The sequence below is a fragment of the Eretmochelys imbricata genome, chromosome 23, assembly GCF_965152235.1.
Source record: "Eretmochelys imbricata isolate rEreImb1 chromosome 23, rEreImb1.hap1, whole genome shotgun sequence".
In the NCBI taxonomy this organism is placed as follows: Eukaryota; Metazoa; Chordata; order Testudines; family Cheloniidae; genus Eretmochelys; species Eretmochelys imbricata.
Window position 1 is genome coordinate 1,019,059 of NC_135594.1, and position 15,045 is coordinate 1,034,103.

Here is a 15,045-nt window from a genome sequence, read left to right on the forward strand (position 1 = left end):
TATCGGGGGGGGAAGGGCGGGGGGGCAGCGCCCGCGGAGGGAGGCTGGGGGGCCCAGCGCCTGCAGGTGGGAGGGCCGGGAAGGGGCCCGGGGCGGGGGTCAGTGCCGGGGCCAGCCGGTACCTGTGCAGTGCCCGTTATGGAGCCGGTGCCCATCCCGGCAGGGCAGACACTGGAAGGAGCCGGGCGCGTTGACACACTCCTGCCCCGGGCAGGCCAGGTGGTTCTCGCACTCGTCGATGTCTGCGCGGGCCAACGGGGACGTGGGCTTAACGACCCGCCTGTCCCCCCCGGGGCCCCTTCCGCCGCCTGGCCGGCGGGGAGCCCCGGGGCGGCTGGGGGCTCGGAGCAGAGGCCGGGGGCTGCACCCACGTGGCTTTCCCAGGCTAAGGCCCGGCCCCAGGCAGCCCGGCCGGGTCCCTAGGGACGGGGCCACCCGGCATCGCTGCCCACAGGGGGCACGGCCAGGGGCTGGTCCCATCGGACCCGCTGGGCAGCACCACGGAGACACGGGGCCCCCAGGGCACACGGAGGCCCCAGGACAGGCACAGAGCCCCCCGACAGTGTACAAGAGAGGACCCCCTGCCCCCAGTCACCTATCCCTTCCTGCCCCCCAGAGTCCCGTCTCTGCCCCTCCAGTGCCCCCCTCCATGCCCCCAGAGCCCCATCCAGTGCCCTGCCCCCCACCCCCCTTCCTGCCCCCCAGAGCCCTCTCCCTGCCCCCCCAGTGCCCCCCTCCATGCTGCCCAGAGCCCCATCCAGTGCCCTGCCCCCCTCCCCCCTTCCTGCCCCCCAGAGCCCTCTCCCTGCCCCCCCAGAGTCCCCCTCCATGCCCCCCAGAGCCCCATCCAGTGCCCTGCCCCCCACCCCCCTTCCTGCCCCCCAGAGCCCTCTCCCTGCCCCCAGCTCACCCTGGCAGTGGTGCTGCTGGGGGTCGAGCCGGAAGCCGGCCGGGCAGACGCACTGATACCCGCCGGGCGTGTTCTCGCAGCGCCCATAGCTGCAGGGCCGTGGGCTTTGCCGGCACTCGTCCACGTCTATGGGGAGAGAGAGCGAGCGACAGCGGGGGGGGGCGGCGCTGCCTGGCACAGCCCGCTGCCCCCAAGCTGCGTGCTTCCCCATAGGGAAGTGCCCTGGGCCCCACAGATTCATGCCCCTGGGTCCAGCCCGCCCTGCAGCAGGGATGTGCTGGCAGGGGGCAAGGTTGTCCCAGTCACAACTGCCCCACGCCCCAGCCCCGCCAGACACCGGGGGCAGCTCTGCACCCGCCCCCCCGCCCAGCTCTTACCCACACACTCGGTGCCCGCGGGGCTGGGGCGGAAGCCGCTGGGGCAGGTGCAGCGGGACCCGCCGGCCACGTTCTCGCAGCGCCCAGGCTCGCAGGGCGGGCATCAGAGCTGCTCGGCCTCGGGATGGGACCCCCCCGGGGATCCCCAAGCCCCGCCCCCAGGCCCTGCTGCACCCGTCCCTGCTCAGGTCTGTGTCTGGAGCCAGGGGCGGGGAGCCCCCGCAGGGCCCCCGTGCCCAGGGGAACGGCAGCCGGGCTCCCTGCAAAAATGGGCTCGCCGGGGGTGGGGGCAGGGGACAGAAACCCGGGGGGGGAGGGGAACCCCTGGGGGGGCAGGGCAGTGGAACCCCCGGGGGGCAGTGGAACCCCCGGAGGCGGGGCAGTGGAGGAGAACCCCTGGACCCGTCCCAGGGGCGTGGGAGGGGAAACCCCGGGGGGCAGGGGAACCCCCGGAGGCGGGGCAGTGGAGGGGAACCCCTGGACCCGCCCGGGGGGCGTGGGAGGGGAACCCCCAGGGGGCAGGGGAACCCCCAGAGGCGGGGCAGTGGAGGGGAACCCCTTGAACCCGCCCCGGGGGCGTGGGAGGGGAACCCCCAGGGGGCAGGGGAACCCCCGGAGGCGGGGCAGTGGAGGGGAACCCCTGGACCCGCCCCAGGGGCGTGGGGAGGGGAACCCCCGGGGGGCAGGGGAACCCCCAGGGGCAGGGCAGTGGAGGGGAACCCCCGGGGGCGGGGCACCTACCCAGGCACTCGCTGCCGGCCGGACTGGCCCGGAAGCCCCGGGGGCAGGTGCAGCGGTAGCTCCCGGCCGTGTTCTCGCAGAGGCCCTGGGCACACGGGCGGGGGGATCTGGGCGCATTCGTCGATGTCTGCAGGGCACAGGGGGGCTGTGAACCCCTGGTCCCCCGGCACCTCCTTCCCCCCGCCCGACCCTCCCCCATGGCACCGCCCCACCCAGCCCCATCTGTTCCCCGTGGCATCACCCAGCCCCCCAAACCTAGGGCACGGCCCAGCCCTGGCGGGCGCTATGTTACCGGTGCAGCTGGTGCCAGGGGGGTTGGGCCGGTACCCGGTGGGGCAGACGCAGCGGTAGGAGCCGGGCGTGTTCTCACAACGGCCCTGGGCGCACGGGCGGGGGCTCTGGGCACACTCGTCGATGTCTGCTCGGGCAGAGGGGAGGAAAGAGCAGTGTCAGTGGGGGGGAGGGGGGTCAGAGACTCATTCCCCCCGCCCCAGGGCCCTAGCGGTGACAAAGGGGGAATTTTTGCAATACTTTTACAAAGCCTGTGCGTGCCTCAGTTTCCCCCCTCTGCGGCCTTATTCCTGAGGTCCATGCTCTGACCTCCCCCGTCTCCACGGAGCAGGAGAAGACCATGGCAGATCCACCCACCGGGACGCTGGCAACCAACGAGCCGAAGGGTCCGGCCACCCGCCTCTCCCCCGGCTGGAGGCCGATCGCCGGGAGGGGAGAGGGCAGGACTGGGGGGTGCCAGAGGAGTTGGGCTCACCTCGGCCTGAGGAAGGAGAGCCGGCCGGCCGGACAGACAGGCCTGGACAAAAGCCTTTGCTCCAGGCTGGCTGGGCTCTGCCCTGCGGAGCCCAGACAGCAGGACCCCGGGCCCCCGCCCCGCGCCCAGGGGCCCCGCCCTGGCTCTCACCTCGGCACTCGGTGCCCGGCGGGGCAGCGCGGTAGCCGGGGGCACAGACGCAGCGGTAGCTCCCCACGGTGTTCTCGCAGTGCCCATTGGCGCAGGGCTGCGGGCTCTGCCGACACTCGTCCATGTCTGGCGCAGACAGACGGAGTCAGGCCCTGAGCCACGCGAGGGCCTGGGGGGCCCCCCTCGGCGGCCCAGAGAGGGGGGCCAGGCCGAGCCCCCCCGCCCCGCCCCCTGGCGGCCCCCCTCACCGATGCAGTGGGTGCCCTGGGTGCTGAGCCAGAAGCCGGGGTGACAGAGGCAGGTGTAGCCGCCCTGGCGGGGGCCGCACCGCCCCGGGCCGCAGATCTCGGGGTTCCGCTCACACACGCTGCTGGGCTCTGCCGAGAACGGGGGGTGACTGGGGTCTGTCCCCGGATCCCCACCCCCAACAGCCCCCCCACTCCTCCAAACCCCTCGCAGGGGTGCCCCACCCCTCAGCGCCCCCACCCCGAGCATCTCCACCCCCCACCCTGCCGCCTTCCCCTCCCTTTCACTCCCTCCCCCCATCCCTACCTGAGGTCGGCCCCTCTTGGGCAGCTTTGGGGACAGGTGGCAGGGTTGCGGGGGGCTGGGCAGGGCGCTGCCCCCCCGGTGCCGTGGGCTGGGCACTCCAGCGGGCTGCAGGGGGACAAGGAGGGGGGTGAGCACAGTGGAGTGGGGGGGGAGGGGCTGGGCCCATACGTGGGTACAGGGGGGGAGGGTGAGACTAAGGGACACCCGGGCGCCTTCACCTCCCCTGCCCCTCCCCCACCAGCCCTGCCCCGGGGTGGGGTGGGGTGGGGGGACTCAGGCTGGGCCTGCCGGGGAGGGGGAAGAGGAGCAGAGCGCAATGGGGGGGGCAAGCGGGAGGGTGTTGGGGAGGGAGGGGCACGGATGGGGAGCTGTGCTGTGCGGAAGGGAGGATGGGTGGGGGAGGGTTGCTGTGGGGGGGGGCCATGGCGGGGGCAGGGCACGGGGGGGACGGACGGGGCAGGCGTGGGGGGGGAGGGGCACGGCGGGTGGCTCTCACCCGTGGCGGGCGGGGCGGCCGTGCGCGCCCCCTGCTGGCGACCGACGGGCACGCGGGGCTGGTCGGGGCCCAGGAACCGGGCATTGTACCGCAGGTCGGAGGCGGAGTAGTGGTAGCCGGGACCCGCTGGGCAGATCTCCTTGAAGCCATCTGCGGGGGGGGGCAGCATCAGGAGCCCGGAGCCCCCAGCTATGCGGGGACCCAGGTGTCCTGGCTCCCACCCCCTCACCACTAGCCCCCACTGCCCTCCAGTGCCAGGAGAGAACCCAGGCGTCCTGGCTCCCGCCCCTGCTCTCACCCCTCCCAGCAGCGGGAGAGAACCCAGGCGTCCTGGCTCCCCACCACCACCACTAGCCCCCACTGCACTCCCACTGCCAGGAGAGAACCCAGGTGTCCTGGCTCCCGCCCCTGCTCTCACCCCTCCCAGCAGCAGGAGAGAACCCAGGTGTCCTGGCTCCCCCCCACCACCACTAGCCCCCACTGCCCCTCCTACTGCCCGGAGAGAACCCAGGCGTCCTGGCTCCCGCCCCTGCTCTCACCCCTCCCAGCAGCGGGAGAGAACCCAGGCGTTCGGGCGGGGGCTCACCGGAGCCGAAGAGCGGGCAGCGCTGGCAGCCCCAGCCCCAGGCCTTGCCGACCCGGCTGCAGCAGCAGATCTGCCGGGTGATGTTGCGCAGGGTGGGGAGGGAGCAGGCCCCGTCCCGCAGGACCCGGTAGCAGGGGCCCTTGGCCTCCGAGATCACGTGGTGGGCTGCGGAGAGACGGACACGCGGACAGACGGGCGCTCAGCCCCCCACGGAGCCGCTGCCGGGGCTCCCGGCCGGATGGGAGCCGGGGCCCCCGCCGGGGAATGGCCCCGTGTCCCCCCCCCCGAGCCAGCCCCCCTGCGGCCCGTTCCCCGCCCCCGCCCTCAGCCCCCCCGGCCCGTTCCCCAGCCCCCCGAGTCAGCCAGCCCCCGCCCTCGCCCCCCCACCCATTCTCCAGCCCCCACGAGCCAGCACCCCCCAGGGCCCGTTCCCCAGCCCCCCCGAGTCAGCCAGCCCCCCACCCTGGGCCTCCTGGGAGCCTGCTCCTCCCCCCCCGCGCAGTTCTGCGAGACCAAGGACCCCCCAGCTACCCCCTCACAGATGCAGCTGCTGCGGGAGGAGTCGAGGATGTAGCCCGTGTGGCAGAGGCAGGAGAAGCTGCCGGGCGTGTTGGTGCAAAGCCCGTTCTGGCAGAACCCGCCCTCCCGGCACTCGTCCACATCTGGGGAGAAACGGGAGGGGGTCAGAGCAGGGCCAGCCAGCGCCCCCCAGCCCAGGGAGCTGGCTGCTCTGGTGCCCTAGAGAGACGGGAGGGGCCGGGGGCTGGGGTCCTGTGTGGCTGAGTGGGAATTTTTCAGCATAATTTGGATGACGGTTGTGTGTGCCTCAGTTTCCCCTGCATGGTGTAACAAGGGGATGGGAAAAGGCAGTTGGCTCCTCGCGGAGACCCAGGCATGACCGATGCCAGCGGGGGGACCTGGCCCCACGCCCATGGGGGAGTCCACGAAGACACCGGCCGCTCCAATGGCCCGGACTTTGGGCACCCGACGCCCAGGGAGGGGTGCCCCAGGCAGGGAGGCAGCCGGGCGCGACCCGCTGGGGCAAAGGGCCAGGAGGAGGCCCGGGGACCACGTCTGCCCGGGAACAAGGACAGAGGTCGGAGGTGGGGCCCTTGGGGGCTGTTCTGTGGGGGACGCAGGAGATGCTCCCAGCCTGGGACTCGGGGGGGCTGAGGGTCGGCTGGGACTTTCCCGCCCCTCGTTAACTAAGGGCTTGGGATGCTGGGTCCCCTGAGCCCCCGGGGCACACGCCCACCCCCCCCCATCCCAGGGCTCTGCCCAACTCACCCTGGCAGGAGCCATTGACCCGCTGGAAGCCTTTGGGGCACGGGGCCTCCTGCCGCCCCAGGGCGGGTGCATTCGCTGTGGGGAGAGAGGGGGGCTCAGAGCCAGAAGTGCCCCTCCCCCAGCCCCCCATAGACTGCCCTCCCCAGAGCCACCCAAGCTCCCTGTTCCACCCCCAGGGTCCCAACAGCCCCAGGGTGGGCCCCCCCGCCAGCCCCTGCCCTGCCCCGCCCCGCCCCCTGGCCCCAGCCCCTGCCCTCGCCCATCACTGACCCCACCCTGGCCCTGCCCCCGCCCATCACTGACTCCAGCCCCTGCCCCAGCCCATCACTGACCCCACCCCCCGCCCTTCACTGACCCCACCCCACACTGACCCCAGCCCTTCACTGCCCCCAGCCTGCATTGACCCCCAGCCCCCGCCCCTCACTGACCCCACCCTGGCCCTGCCCCGCCCCTCGGCCGCAGCCCTACCTGTCTGGGTGGTGCAGGGCAGACACTCGTGGACGCCCCAGGCCACGCCGGCACCGTGGCAGCAGACGTCCTGAGTCCGCAGGCCGGGCAGGGGGGCGCTGCACTGCAGGGAAAGGGGCCGGGTCAGCACGGCCAGCTGGGGGCTGGGGGGGTCCCAGGCTGTACCGTGGCCCCTGGGCGCCCCCGACCTGAGACGTTCCCGGCTGCGTGGCTGGAATTGTCCCAGCTGCTGCCCAGCGCCCGTCGATTCACGCGGCCAAGGGTGCTAACGGGACCTCCGCTGGCGGGAGTGCGTGTGCCGGGTGTGATGAAGCGGGACTGTTCTGAATGTTTCCTCTGAATACTGTAGGGCTGCCTCAGTTTCCCCTAGGCAGTTCTTAAGTCTCTGGGTGGTGGGATAAGGCAGGGGTGTAATTTGTTGCAGAGCAAAGGGCCAGGGTCCATAAATGGCGACACTCTGTCTCCCGGACACTGATGGCCTGGGCCCTTCCCCCCTGCAAGGTGAGAGCTAAAGGGTTGGAGAACAAAGGAATCCGGTGACCTCCTGGCCCGGGAAAGGGACAAAGCCCAGAGGAGGAGGGGCTGGGGAGAGTTTCAGTTTGGCGCTGGCTGGGAAATGGAGTGAAGGGCAGACGTGGTTGTCTGGCTCACTGCCCCCCAAAATGGACCCAGCTGAGGGGTCCTGTTCTCTGCACCTACAAGCTCTGTGTTAGACCATGTTCCTGTCGTCTAATAAACCTTCTGTTTTACTGGCTGGCTGAGAGTCCCGTCTGACTGCGGAGTTGGGGGGCAGGACCCTCTGGCTTCCCCAGGACTCCGCCTGGGCGGACTCGCTAGGGGACACGTGTGCCAAGGGGGCATGGGCTGGCGGGAGTGCGTGTGCCGGGGGAATCACACCCATGGGGGTGATTGAGCACCTTTGTGCCACACGAGCCCGGGGGGGTTGGCCGGTCCGGCACGCTCCGCACACACAAGTGCCAGCAGGTGAGCGTCCCACGTGGCCACGGGTGGGAGTGAGGCCTCTGCCCAGCTCCCCCTGCCTGTTGCTGAGCCCCCCCCATGCAGCCCCCCCCCCCCCCGGCCGTTACCTCCCCGGCGTGGAGCTGCCGGAAGCAGTACCCGTAGCCGGCGTCCTCGTGGTACCCGCTGGCGTGGGGGCTGCTCTGGGCCAGGACGGTGTAGAGGGCGTTGGCGGGCGGCTGCCCCGGGGCGCTGGGCTCACTCACCCGCTCCACCTGGTGGATGGTCACCGAGGCCTCGGGGGGGTGCTGCACGTGGACGTTCACCATGGACAGGGCACCTGAGGGGGCAGAGAGGGGCAGTGCCGGGGTGGGGGATGGGGCAGAGCCAGGGACCGGGCCGATCCAAGGGGAGGAGGTTGCGTATGGGGCCAGTCCCTGCAAAGCCCCCAGCTCAGCTCCCACGGTGCACCCCCCCCCCCCCACCTGCTCCCCAGGGAGACACATTTCCCCCCCCCGGCGATCCCAGCCTAGCCCCCCCGGGCCCCTTACCGTCCCGCTCCTGCTGGTGGTTGGCGAGGGGCAGGGTGTAGACGGATTTGGTGAGGGGCTGCGGCCCCCCTGGGCTGTCTTCCTCCTGCGCTGGGGCCGGGGCCTGGGCCGGGGGGCCGGGATCTGGCAGAACTTGCCGGTGAAGCTGGGGGGGCAGAGACACTTGTCCTTCTTGATGCAGACCCCCCGTTCTGGCAGAGCAGGGGGCACAGGACTGCAAGGCAAAGGCGCAAGTCAGGGAGTACCGGGGGAGCGTCTCCCCGAGGGGGGCTGCAGGGGTCTGCTGCCTATTGGGGAGCGAAGGACAGGGCCCAGGGACCCCCCACCCCCGAGTGCCCCTCCCAGGGCTGCCTGCGGTGGGAGGGGCCAGCTGGGGAGGTCTGGTTGGGTCACATCGTGGGTGGGAGCCAAGCGCCTTCGGTGGGGGGCTGTGACAGGGCCTGGCTTGTGTCTCGCTGAACCAGCGCGTCTGGATAGATGGGGCTGGGCTGGCCCAGACCCTGAGCGACACACAGGGGGCTGTGGGTCGGGAGTGAGGGGCACCGGCAGGGCCGGGGTAGCGGGGGGCTGCAGGTTGGGAGTGAGGGGCACCAGCAGGGCCGTGGGGGGGCAGGGCCGGGGTAGCGGGGGGCTGAGGGTCGGGAGTGAGGGGCACCAGCAGGGCCGTGGGGGGGCAGGGCCGGGGTAGCGGGGGGCTGAGGGTCGGGAGTGCGGGGCACCAGCAGGGAAGGGGGGGCAGGGCTGGGGTACTGGGGGGCTGCGGATCGGGAGTGTGGGGCACCGGCAGGGCCAGGGGGGCAGGGCTGAGGTAGCCGGGGGCTGCGGGTTGGGAGTGCGGGGCACCGGCAGGGCCGGGGGGGGCAGGGCCGGGGTAGCGGGGGGCTGCAGGTCGGGAGTGAGGGGCACCGGCAGGGCTGCGGGGGGCAGGGCCGGGGTGTGGGGGGCTGTGGGTCGGGAGTGAGGCAGCTCGTCCCTTGTCTGGCCGTTGCAGGCTCCCAGCACAAAGGCACAGCTGCCGGGCGGTGGGGGGCGGGGGGGCCTGGCTGGATCCAGATGTTCCTCCCACGCAGTTCAGCCATTAACCCTTAGGGTGCTGGGGCCAGTTACCACCATCCCCCCCCCTCCCCCGGCCCTGGGCAGGACGCCGTGGAGGGTCTGTCCTGGGGGGACCTTCAGGGACCCAAAGCTCCAGCCCTGTTGCCCCCCAGCTGGGCTGAGATCCCACCAGGAGCCACCTCAGCCCTGACACACTCCCTCCCTGTGGGAATGGCTCAGCCAGGCCCCAGGACGCCTGGGTCCCTCTGGGCTGCGATGGCTGGGAAATGGGCCCAAGAACCCGGCGCCAGGGCTGTGGGGGGAGTCGGGGGGGGGGGGCCCGCGCCAGGGACGGGCAGAGACCCAGCAGCTCATCTCACACCGACCCAGAGCAGCCTGGGGCTGGGCTGGACCCACAAAAGCTGAATGCCCCCCCCCAACCAGCGCCCCCCCCCAGCCACGGTGCCCCCCCAGACCCAGCCACCTCCCCCTCACCCCAGCGCCTCCCCCCAAACTGGCTGTGGTCCGAATGCACAGATGTTCCCAGCCCAGCCAGCTGTGCCCCCTCCCCCGCCCCAGACGTTGGTGGACCCTTGGCAGGCCGAGTCCCCCCCACGCGGGGGCTGAGCAGCTCGAGGAGACGCCAGGAACCGAGATGTGGGGGTCAGGCAGCCTCAGAGCTCCTGGCACGGGGCCCCCTGAGCTTAAACCAGCCCCTCAGGGGAAGGGGGCAGAGCCCTCCTGGGGGCACGGGAGGGGGCTTTGTCTGCAAAGACGCTGAGTGCCGGGGAGGGGGGCTCTGCCTCATCCCCTCGCAGGCCCCCTGCCTGAAATGAGCTGGGGGAGGGGGCGTCTGCAGCCCAACTGCCCCCCAAGTGCCCAGGACTGAGGGGAACACCCCCCGTGGCCGGGGACCCCATCAGCCTCAGCAGCTGGGAACCGCTGAGGAAGGGGGCTGCTGGGAAGTGGCCCGGGGGGGGTATTCCTCAGAAAGCTCCCCCCCCAGCTTGCCCCCGCCCCCGCTGTTCCCAGCATATCTGGGGCCCTGCCGCCAGCCCCACAGCCAGCAGGTCCCTATGGGGTGGGCGGTGCCTGCCCAGGGCGTGGCTGTGGGTCCAGCCGGCAAGGGGGCCCCGCAGCAGGACGCGGCAGGGGGCCAGAGGAGACGCTGTCTGGCACTCGGCAGGGGCTGGCAGAGCTCAGGGGGGCCGTGCCGGGGAGGGGGGGGCGGAGGGTGCCCCGAGGGACCCAGGCGGCCAGGCCGTGGCTTGCGCTCTCCCCTCGGCCCCTGACATCGGGGGCCGCCTCCCCCGGACCCTCCAGGGCTGGGGCGCAGGCTGGGCAGTGTCCCAGGGGACGGGAACTGGGCTGGGGACACGGCCCCGGCAGGACAGACACCCCCAGCCCGGAGCGCTGGGGACACGGGGGGCTCAGCTGGGTAACCTCAGCTGGAAAGACGGCGCCTCCGCTCAGCTCCACGCCCAGGGAAACTGAGGCACCGGGCGGGGAAGGGCCTCACTCAAGGTAGAATCTAGGCACCCTGGCGCCCAGCCTGCCCCGCATCCCCCCCCCCCCCCCTCGCTACAATCACTGGCCCCACTCCTCTCCCCGAGCCGGGCGAGAACCCAGGCGTCCGGAGGCAGCAACTCGGACTCCCTTGCCTGAGGCCCTTGTTTATTCTCCAAATTCCCAGGTTTTGCCCCCGGACGTTTGGGTGGGTCCAGTCGTCGAGCCGGGGAGGGGCTGGCTCCGGACGAGGGGTCCACACCCACCTGGGGCTGGGGCGGGGGGGCAGTCACACACGAGGGGCTGGGGATGAGCTCATGGGGCAGCGTGGGCGGGACCCAGAGCAGCTGGGACAGGCTGGGAAAAGCCTCCCCCAGCTCCCGGCCAGAGCTAAACCTACAGCCCCCACCAGCCCTGACCCCCGCCAGCCCCCCAGAGCCTCCCACATCCAGCTGTGACCCCCCAAGAGTCCCCAGCCAGCCCTGACCACCGCCAGTGCCTCAGAGCCCCCCACTTCCAGCTGTGACCCCCCAAGAGTCCCCAGCCAGCCCTGACCCCCGCCAGCCCCTCAGAGCCCCCCACATCCAGCTGTGAAAGCCCCTCAGAGCCCCCCCATCCAGCTGTGACCCCAGCCAACCCCCAGCCAGCCCTGACCCCCGCCAGCCCCCCACATCCAGCTGGGACCCCCAACAGTCCCCAGCCAGCCTTGACCTCTGACAGCCCCTCAGCCCCAGCCCCATAGCAACTCCTCAGCCACAGCCCCCCAAGCCTTCCCCCCACCCCGGTGCAGGCAGCAGGGACAGGAAAGGCTGGAGGACAGTGACTGAGCTGGGGGGGTGGGGGGCATGCTGCATCCCAGACCCCCAGGCTGCCCCATGGCATGGGGGTGCCTGGAGACAGTATGGGGGGGCATTGCCACTCCCACGCTGTAGGGCAGCCTGGGGGTCCGGGATACAGCATGGGGCCCCCTCCCCCCGCTCAGCCTGGTGGGGCGAAGTGGGGGCAACCCCACACAGGAGCACACGGGGCAGCTGGGTGGGGCAGCCCGGCACCTCCTACCCCACGGAACCGGGGTCCGGGCCGAGACGGGCAGCTCAGCTCCCAGCCACGCACCCCGCAGCCCCCCTCAGCCAGAGACCCCAAAGCTCCCCCTGCCCAGCCCCACGGCGTCCCAGTGGCCCAGCCCCACGCAGTGGTGACGCCAGCCAGCGCCCACAGGTGCAGGCCCTTGGGGGCCGGGCCGGGCGCGAAGGGGCCAGCGGGAGCCCTGCGGCTGGCCGGGGGCGGGGGCTGCAGGGCCCCCCGGCGCAGGCGGGGTGGGGGCCCGGCTGCCGAGGGCGCCCTGCAGCCGGGGGGAGCCGGGCGCGGCCCCGGTACTCACAGACGCGGAAGCCGGCGGCGCGGGCGGCGGGGCCGGCGTGGTCCCCGCTGTAGAGGACGGTGGCGTTCCCGCGCTCGCAGCGGTGGGCGCAGCGGGGCCCGGCACAGAGCACGCGGCACACCGTGGGGGTGAACAGCACCCGCAGCTGGCCGGGGGCCGGGGCGGCGGCCGGGGGCCGGCGGGCGGCCAGCAGGAGCAGGGCCGCGGGCAGCAGCAGGCGGGCGAGGGCTCCGGCCATGCCTGCGCCTCTGCTCCGGCTCCGCACCGAGTGCCCGGGCGGCTAATTGGAAGCAGCGCGGGGAGCTGGGCTGGGCCGGGTTCCAGCAACAATGTTTGTGAGGGACCTGAGCCACCGCCGGCTGCGTTAACTCTTCCCGGCCCCGCGCCCGGCGCCCGCAGCCGGCCCCCCGCGCCCTGCTGGCCCCCGCCCGGCCCTCGCCCAGCCCTCGCCCGGCCCTGCCCTCGCCCGCGCCCTGCCCTCGCCCGCGCCCTGCCCTCACCAGCCGCTCACGGGTGTCGCCCGGATTCACCAGTGCAAGCTCATGGGCACCAGCAGCCGTGCCCCCCCCCCCCCAGCACACATGCAGAGCCTCGGCTGTGCCCCCCAGTGACCTGACCGCGGCCCCCCCAGCCGAGCCCCCCTCCTTTGCTGCAGACAATGTAGCAGGCAACGGGCAGGAGACCCTCCTCGGCATTGGGGTGGGGGCAGCGTGAGCAGAGGCTGGGTGCCAGGTGTCCTGGCCGGGGGGCACAGGGGGGGCTCTGGGCCGTCCCCAGAGGGACAATTCACCCATGAGGTCATGCCCAGTTGCCATGGAGACAGCTGTGATGTCACCTTTTCCTGCCAAAGTCCGGGGGGGGGGGGGAGGAGATGGGGGAGGGGAGCGAAGAAGCAGCTGCCCCCCCTCGGTCCTGCCTGCCAGTCACCCAACGCTGCACAACTCCTGAGTGGGAAACAAGAGAGGCCCCCCCCAGCTCCGTGGTGCCCCTCACTCCCGACCCACAGCCCCTGCCAGCCCAGCCCTGGGCCCCCCCCAGCTCTGCCGGTGCCCCTCACTCCTGACCCGCAGCCCCTGCCAGCCCAGCCCTGGGCTCCCCGCATGCCCTTGTGCGACAATGTGGGACTGTTCTTAATGTTCTCTCTGAATATTGGGTGGCTGCCTCAGTTTCCCCTAGGCAGTTCTTAAGTTTCTAGGTGGGGGGATCTGGGGGTGTGATTGTCGCAGAGCCCTGGGGCCAGTGTGATGGCGTCTGCACAGAGAATGGCCAACACCCTGTCTCCTGGCCACTGATGGCCTGGGCCCCCCCCTGCAAAGGGGCCGACTGAAGGGGCCGGAGAACAAAGAGATCAGGTGGCCTCCTGGCCGGGAGAGAGACAAAGGCCGGAGGGGCTGGAGAGTTTCAGTTTGGAGCTGGCTGGGGAAATGGAGGGAGGGCCAGGGGGGGCTCTGGCCTCCCTGCCTCCCAAGACGGACCTGACTGAGGGAGTCCCATGGTCTGCACCTACAAGCTCTGTGTTGGACCATGTTCCTGTCGTCCAATAAACCTCCTATTTCCCCGGTGGGCTGAGAGTCCCGTCTGACTGCGGAGTTGGGGGGCAGGGCCCTCTGGACCCCCCCAGGACCCCGCCCGGGGGGACTCACTGTGGGAAGCGCACAGTGGGACAGGGGAGGCTGGAGGCTCCGGGGCCAGACCCAGGAAGGTGGAAGCTGGGGACGCGTCGTGCCCTGGGGACAGTCGGCGCCGAGAGGGGAGGTTCCCCAGAGTCCTGCCCGGCTTTGGGGGAGCAGGTCCCGGGCATCGCCCCAGTGACTCCCTGTCCCAGTGACCCCTGTGCAGCAAGGGGGGTGGGGCTCTGCCCTGGCTCTGGGGGGCCCAGGGGGGCCTCTCTGGTGCCCCCCCCCCCCGCAGCCGTTTCATTCTCATGTCAGAGCCTGGGAAAAGTGCCAGTTAATTAGCTAAATGCTCCTTACAGCTGCCAGGGTCATGGGGGAGGGAGCCAGGGAGGGAGCAGCAATGGGGCAGCTGGCCCCAGTGAGCCCCCTCCCTGCCAATGGGGGGCTGGAGGGCAACTACCTTCCTGGGGCAAGTGGCAGGGGAAGGACCAGGCTGGTGGGGCCACCCTTCCCCCACCCTGCCCTCCAGACCCTCCCCACTGCCCCCTCACCCCCTGCATGGCCCGCCCCCCACCAACTCCACCCTGCCCCCTTACCAGGCCGAGGGCTGCGGTGCAGGGTCTGCCCGCTCTTGGGGGGCCGGGTGCTGGGGGGGGGTGTGGGGCGGGCGGCCCGGCCCCGCTGGGCTTCCAGGTGCTTGGCCAGCACCGACGCCATCTTGTCCGTGGGGCCAGCGGCCCGGCGCCGCAGCACGGCCTGGAGCTCTGCCAGCCTGGGGGGAGCGGGGCACTGAGCGGGGGGGCACCGCGGCCAGAGACCTCCCTGTGCCCCGCCTCTGCCGACCCCCCTAGTGGCCCCCTACCCTCCAGTTCCCCCTCTGCCCCTTCCCCCACCCACCGACCCCCCAGGGACCCCCCTATCCTCCAGTGCCCCCTCTGCCCCTTCCCCCACCCCCAACCACCCCCTGCCCACAGTGACCCTCCTTCCCCTTCCCCACCTCTCCCCCCAGAAACCCCCTCCCCCTAGTGACCGCCTGCCTCCCACCTGCTGCCCCCCCAGGAACCCCCTGCCCCCCTCTGCCCCTTCCCCCACCCACCAGCCCCCCATGGCCAAGCTGGGCAGCTCCTTGGTCTTCCCCCACCCTCAGTTCAGCTGGGACATGAGCTCAGGGCCTTGGCTGGCTGCCTGGGCCCCCGCCCCGGCCAGCCAGGAAGGGCAGGGCCTGGGAACCGCCGGGGCCCCCCCAAACCACATGGATCAGCCCCCGCATGGGAACCTGACCCCGCAGCGGGACAGACGCTGCCCCCCAGGCTGGGGCCCCCACCTGCAGCACAGGAGACCCCAGCAGCTGGGAGGTGGGCTGGGGGGCACCAGAGCCCCCTGGGGAGAGGCCAAGCAGCCCAGGGGCCCGATGCTGCTGAGCCCCCCGCAAGCCCCCTTTCCTGCCACCCTAGAGCATCGGCTACCAAATAGGGGCCGACAGCAGCAGGCCGGGGGGGGGGGGGGATTTTAATAGGTCTATAAATAGCCCCGGAGCAGCCAGAGAGACACAGCGTCGCCCCCCGGGCTCTAGGCGGGGGAGGGGGTCCACTCTGGGGGCGCTGGCCCCCGGCCATTAGCCCCCCGTGTTGTTCCCCCATGGGGGGGGCATGTCTCCTGGGGG

General features: G+C 72.1%; 1 protein-coding gene across 1 annotated transcript in view; it reads right to left on the reverse strand.

Annotated features, from left to right (window-relative positions):
• LTBP4 (latent transforming growth factor beta binding protein 4) overlaps positions 1-15,045 on the reverse strand; it is a 41,324-nt gene that overhangs the window by 14,296 nt on the left and 11,983 nt on the right. The window contains 19 exon segments of the mRNA XM_077840739.1: positions 123-242; positions 911-1,036; positions 1,288-1,392; positions 2,029-2,131; positions 2,133-2,155; positions 2,321-2,446; positions 2,945-3,070; positions 3,193-3,321; positions 3,497-3,601; positions 3,993-4,142; positions 4,579-4,743; positions 5,118-5,240; positions 5,866-5,940; positions 6,334-6,436; positions 7,422-7,633; positions 7,845-7,949; positions 7,952-8,026; positions 8,029-8,058; positions 13,979-14,154. Of these exon segments, the coding sequence (XP_077696865.1) occupies positions 123-242; positions 911-1,036; positions 1,288-1,392; positions 2,029-2,131; positions 2,133-2,155; positions 2,321-2,446; positions 2,945-3,070; positions 3,193-3,321; positions 3,497-3,601; positions 3,993-4,142; positions 4,579-4,743; positions 5,118-5,240; positions 5,866-5,940; positions 6,334-6,436; positions 7,422-7,633; positions 7,845-7,949; positions 7,952-8,026; positions 8,029-8,058; positions 13,979-14,154 (2,177 nt within the window).